Here is a 6,728-nt window from a genome sequence, read left to right as displayed (position 1 = left end):
TCAGCTAAGGAGTCACTGTAGCATCTGCCCTCATCATCCTGGTGGCTCATAACAGATACAAAAAGGTTATGGATAAGTTCCTGAATTAGCAAAGTGACATTGGGCACATGAGAATCCTCATCTCCTTCTATTTCTCTCCGAGTTTCAAGCAAAACTTTATGCAGGACCAGAGCATCTTTATAAATCAAAGATTCTGGCTCGTTATATGTGCAAGCGTTATTGAACATCATTACAAAGTCCTCTACCATGGAATCAATATCCTGGTATTTATTTGCCATCATATGACTTCTGATCTTTTCCATGTCAACGGGCTTTTTAATGGTTACATAATAGTCAGGAAGTTCAGAGCGAGACGGCAGCCTCAAGAAGATGGCGCTCAGTCGCCTGCCTCGTTTATCCGTGTAGTTTTTAACTGCTTCATACACCTCATTCAATTTCTGTTGCATTGGAGTCATGTATTTCGATTTTTTAGGAGAAATGCCACTTTTTCTACCTAAGCAGACAAAAAGAGAAAAAAAAAATAATTACAAAAACAGAGCTTGCACACTTCTTTGTCCATCTCCTTTCCACTGGAGAATTGCTTATTGAAGAATCACTTTATAGTATGAGCAGAAGGCTCACAACATGAAGCCCATTCCAAGTTGCAGTTTCCTTTATTTTTCATAAGTGTATGAATATTTTTTTTTTTAATGTTATTTTTCGCAAACACAGAATCATAAGTTCCTATGCGGTCCACCTGGTGAAGGTCTCTTCAGACTTAAGCATGGAAAACATCTTTTCCTACCTAATGTTATGAATAACTCCTCCAAATTCAATTTGGTCTTACTAGCTCTACGTGAATTTCTCTCTACAGCCGTTAAAAATCCAGTCATCACAGGGGTTTTGCTATCACTAAAATTAAGCATTCTAAATATTATCAGATTCCTTTATGACAGGTTTATGCCAAATTAGAGAGGATTATTATGGGTAACATGTAAAATAAGGCCTCCCACGGGATTATCAATCAGATTAGCTTTTTGATTAATTCAGGATCTCTGTTACTATACTGCATAGTCTCTGTGAATTTTCTACTACCTATACCCTACCTAAGAGCTGCACACTTCTATTGCAAGAAGGTTGTGTGCAGTTATTTTCTTTAAGCCTTTCTGTGCAATTTTAACCTTCTCAGTTTGCTAAGTTCTGAACACATATTAAGGGGACATAAGATTTGAGTAGTAGCAAATCTAGTTTTTAAGGGCAACAGGTCTAGGAACAGACATTGTTAGAAATTTTGCTTCTGTGTTTTTCATGGCTTTCAATCATTTTCCAAATAAAGCTCACATTTCTTTTATCATCCTGTGGAAATCCCAGACATTTGACCAGGGAAATTAAGAGCTCTACTCAGTTTGAGAAGCACCTTACTTGTAAGTAATCCCAGTAGCACACATTAAGTGTCCTAATGAAGTGTTACTGAGCACATAATGCAGCATCTAACATTTGAGTAACACCACATGACTAAACACCAGTCATTCCAACCATTCCTAAGTTTTCCTTCTTCATTCTAAGTTACTTTTCTTAGAAAAAGCTATACGCAACAACTAAATTCTATTATATGCACATATAAACACACCATTACTGTCATGATTTTGAAAATGCAATTCTACTTTGCATGTCAGTGTAAATTTGCAGGTCAAGTCTTTTATTCTGAAAGGAAGATCTGTTAATCTGTATTGTTGGGTTTTCAGAAGTGTTGAAATGAGACATAGCTATGTACGAGGTTGTCTTACTGAGCTTTAGTTTAGGGGATGCAACATCATCATCTTCAGCTAGGGGTCCCAGTTCTTTCCTTTTTTCTTTAAGGATCTTTTCCAGCATATGGGCATCATTGTATACCTATTAATCAGTAAAGTAATCAAAAAACAAAACAAAACAAGGTTTACTGTGTTTAGACTAGTTTAGAACTAGCCCCCAAGAAACATTTAAATGTTAGTTTGAAAAAGCTGAATGCAAAACCAAGTACTTGATTAAAAAGAACAGCTTATTTCTCAAATGTACACCTTTAATAGACTTATACAAGTAAGCAAAACTGATGGAACACCATCTAAATCAGGGAGACATAAATCTTGAGTAAATTATCCAATTAAGCTGCGTTTCTATTCCAAAGACTACAAAACAGCAAGGTGCAGTTGTCTTATCAACTTCCTCATCAAACCATTCTGCTGAGCAATGGAAGATCTCTTGAACTATTGTGATTCCATCAAGGTACACAGGACTAGAACAGTTCTCCTGGGTCCTCAAATCCAACCCTGGTGAACACAACCTCATCATAAAGTCCTGTGCAGTAGCTGATCAAGTTCCTCATTAGAAATAGCTGGAGGTTTCTTACCACCACTCTGTTCCACAACATCATGCTTGCTGGCTGAGAAATATCACAATATAGAAACACCCTACAACATATTTGTAAGTGAAAAGCATATTCCTTTCAGACTCCTTTTGCTAGACTAAACAAGTCAGGTCTTCTAGTCTGATCTCCCACACTCTCCACTTCCATGAAAACAAAGCTGGTTTCTTTCCAACTAAGACATCCCTTCTCAGAGGCTCTGAGCTCCGAATCACATGCTGATGACCGTTCACTGTGCAAATACCTTCACGTGATTAACTGTGGATGAATAATGAGAATTTAGTAACCAGCTTATTTTTTCAAAACATAGTAGGAAACATTCAGCTGACATTCTTTGTAGTGGAGGAACAAGTTTAGCTAACGGGAAATAAGTCTAACCTTTGCAAAGGAGCGTGTTGCATTTCATATTTATACAACTACAGACAAAGACAGAATTTAAAACACCAGCAGAAAGAAAAGCCACATTTCTATTTTAGTTCAATAAACAATTATCATAAATAATGTGAGTAATAGTCAAAGCTAAACCATCTTAACCTAACTTATATGTCTGCAAAGAAGCAGAGAGGTAAGTGCGACTGCAGAATCAAAACACTACCTGGGAGCCTTCCTCATTATAATGCCTTGCATTTCGGAACATGAGCTTCATGTCTTCAATCATGGCTTCTTCCCCTGCGTACTTATCATTGCGGATGTTGTGTTCTATCATTTTCAAGTCCATTGGCTCCAAGATAATTTTATAATAGTCTGGATAGTCCTTTTTGGATGGCTTAACCATAAACAGATCACAGAGCCGTCTGCCTGTGCCTGGTTCTCGAGCTTCCAGAACTGCATTGTATAAGATCTTCATTCTTTGCTTTCGTATATTCTTTTTACTGTTAGGTTAAGAAGAACAAAAAGGAAAAGAATAAATGTCAGGGGCTCTTTTCCCCACTTCCAACATTCATATCAAAATGACATTATCCTCCACCATGAGAAAACAACCACAACCACCTAAACACACAGAGTTGTTGTTCAACATTAAGACAGTGTACTAGAAACATAGGTCCATTTGCAAATAATGACAGCATCATAACCAGCAGTCTGCTAAATAAACAGGAAATCAACTTTAAGATACGATTTTTCTCTCATTCACCTTGAGTTTAAGTGTTCTACGGAATAAAACAAACAACTAGTTTTCAAAAGTGCAAAGGTCAAAAGGAGCTCTAAGCGCTTTCCAGCCACAGAGAAAACAGATCACTGTCTTCTATAGGTTAAAAACTTTTTTCTGCATTATCTTCACTGCTGGAAACTGTTAGTTAGCAGTTCACACTAGCACATGAGCAATGCCAGAACACAGACATTCTTCCAAATTCCACATTTTAACGTTCCAGGTTTTAAGATTTAGTTCAATGAAAGTAGGTAAAGTAAAACCAAAGCAGAAATAGTAAAAGGCTTGTCAATACTCAAGATTCAGGTTATGCAGTTGATACATAAAAGGGGACATTCAAACAACTTTCTTCTGTGTCACTATTATTTTCCCAATGGGATGAATTTTGCCTGAGTTATTAGTTTCCTTTTTCAGCAACATTTTGGGATTCCTCTCAGTGCTTCACTTCTGCTATTAGCAGCATTTACAATCGTCTTTTACTTCCTATCATTCAACAAGTGAAACTCGTAACAAGTATTGAACTGACAACACCAAAAGCATTTTCAGGTTCTCTTCAGGCATGAAGAAAATAAAATCATTTTGATTTCCCTTACCTATGAACACAACTTTTTCTCTTTTACTGTTCTTAGATGACAAATCCTGACCGATTTTTTCTTCTAAGCATTTCAGTATTCTCTTGCACAAGGTGATCAAAAGCAACATAGGGTTAAAAGGACATTGATGACAGTTTGACTTGCTTGATTATGTTAGTAGTTCTCTTTGAATCTAAAGATCGCAAAACTAGCAATTTTTGCAATTTGTTCCTTCCCAATCTTCATTTGATACTGTGGTCTGTCTTACCATTACGCTTCTTTTCTTCTTCCTAGCATCCCTAGACTGTATCACCTCCTAAATCCATGTTAACATTTTCTCTCTGAAGATTTTTTATGAGTGTACATTGTTGCACTTACTTGACTGCTCTTAAATGAATCCTTCCTGATGCACTATTTCATTCCCTTCCTCCCCCCCCAGCTGCTGTCACTTTAACAAAACAAAGAACTAAAAATACAGGAAGCTGAAGATCATAAGCAACACCAAAGAAAGATGCTGAATTACAGTTTTACACTGGCAGTTGCTACTATTGCAATAATATTATCAGAAGTTGAAACTTACTTCAAATGATACCATGAGGCAGACTAGAGAAACTACCACTTGGAGTGAAATACATCACTAATATTAATTACACAACAACTATCACTGTTAAAGAATACTTTCCATAAACCATCATTATTGCTCACTAAAAGAGTATACTTTAAATCACTGTGAATTTTGTTTACATTACAGTATCCAGAATAATCAAGCTATTATACTCAGTTTATCTATTTGTCACATACCCTCTTCGGCCCAGCCGCTGACAGGTAAGTAACCAAAGAGTACAAATTCAGAAGGGAGAGAGCAGCAGTCCTCTAACATTAATGATGAAAACTCCTCAAGCAGAGTTCAGGTCATGGAAAATGAAAATATTCATGCCAGGAGACTTCACCAAATAAAAATATTTATAGAGTAATACTATAAACTTTCAAAAAATTAATTCAACTATAGTATTAACTTTAATTATATTCTGAAATTGCTACCCAAACTACATAAATAGTCATATATCGGAGAAGTATAGAAAAGAAGCAATAATTGCTAAAAACCTGTGAAGACAGTCCACACGCCAGGCTAAAAAAAAAAAAAACAAAACCCACAAATAAAAATCCTGAAATCCACTGACAAAATTACCTAATTCAGTGCAACTACAGTGTCCATGCCACTTACTGAACTGATGTTAACAACTGCCAACTAATAGGCCAAAAAAGGAAAATAAAGTCAGCAAATAGTTTTGAATTAATTAGAACCAACACTTACTGAGGTTAACTTTCAAAACTACAAATCCTTACACCAATGCTGAAAACCATAGCTTAATATTCTCTTTAACAAACAAAAGATGTAGCAATGTCATAGTCTGCAGGAGCTACAGAAGTGCATACCTTTTCCTTTTTGAGCTTCCAGTATCAGATGTAGCAGAAGAAATCATACTGTCCCCATCCTCAATGTCGTCTCTCCTAGCAAGCTCCTTCTTCTTTGCCTGAAAAAAGAAGAAATCCCTGAAGCCAAACTCACTGCTGGACATTTCCAGAACAATACTAAACATCAGAACAGATCAGACGCACAAAGAAAGATGCAACTATGGGTTTTGAGACTAAACCACCATCAAAATACTTCCAGTGATTTATTTAATACAACTTGGCCAACATAAAATAGCAGTATAATTCTTTTTAACTGTCAGAAAAATTTTTGAGGGATCAATTTGAAAACAATGCCATTTCAGACTGCAGCACTTAACTGGAACACTTCATGAAATCTCAAGTGTTTTAGCATCCTCCAATTACCTGCAAAACCTAAAACAACCCACAGCATAAATTTTCTCACAACTTAATTGGGTTAAGAGTCATAGTAAGGAATAAAAGTGACCAAAAGAAATCACAGGAGGCAGCAGGTGTGCTGCAGAAAAATCACCCTATGATGGTCTTCATTCCCATACCTCTCCCTAAGCAAATACAGGTCTAGTTAAAAATTATTTTGGAAAAATATTCATTAGGGAAATAAGTTCATGTGTGAAGTTATATCCTTTTGATTATTCTAATCCACATACCTGCATAACCTGCTGCATTTTCAGTACTCTCTTATAGATGGCAGAATTGGGAACGTTGTAGCGCTTGGCATTTTCAAACATCAAGTTCAAATCAGCTTCCAACTGATCTAAGGTTTCATATTCATGGTTCTTCAGTTTGGTTCTGCAAAAGAGTGGAATATCTGACTGGTATTTCTCAAGTTACACATTGCAAAACACTTCTTTAACATCTTCATTTTTACAATAAATCAACATCCAGAGAGCTCTAATTACAGGAATGTGTTTCCTTTTTCTGATGCTGCAGTAGCATCTTCCAAATGTAACTATATTAGGCAAACATATCTTCTCTTAAAGAATGATTTTAATAATTCTGAAAGCTGCACCCTTGAAAGTTGTGCAGACTGAAGTCCTGTTTTCATATTTGGATGAGATGTGGCACAGATGAGGTAGAAGCACAACCTGCTAAGACTACTCCAGTATGCCTCAGCTGTGACCGGTAGGGCCTCGGTATGATGTCAATGTGACGGGTTAGCTCCGCACAACCACAA

General features: G+C 36.5%; 1 protein-coding gene across 1 annotated transcript in view; it reads right to left on the bottom strand.

Annotated features, from left to right (window-relative positions):
* Positions 1–6,728, bottom strand: part of LOC104080791 (protein polybromo-1-like) — a gene marked incomplete at its 5' end in the record, with an annotated part of 43,313 nt that overhangs the window by 27,065 nt on the left and 9,520 nt on the right. The window contains 5 exon segments of the mRNA XM_009583306.1: positions 3–493; positions 1,767–1,872; positions 2,976–3,252; positions 5,537–5,634; positions 6,202–6,343. Coding sequence (XP_009581601.1) covers positions 3–493; positions 1,767–1,872; positions 2,976–3,252; positions 5,537–5,634; positions 6,202–6,343 — 1,114 coding nt within the window.

Source organism: Fulmarus glacialis, unplaced genomic scaffold (assembly GCF_000690835.1).
Source record: "Fulmarus glacialis isolate BGI_N327 unplaced genomic scaffold, ASM69083v1 scaffold12380, whole genome shotgun sequence".
Taxonomy (NCBI): Eukaryota; Metazoa; Chordata; class Aves; order Procellariiformes; family Procellariidae; genus Fulmarus; species Fulmarus glacialis.
The sequence above is the reverse complement of the archived record's forward strand: the minus strand, read 5'-3'. Positions and strand labels throughout refer to the sequence as shown.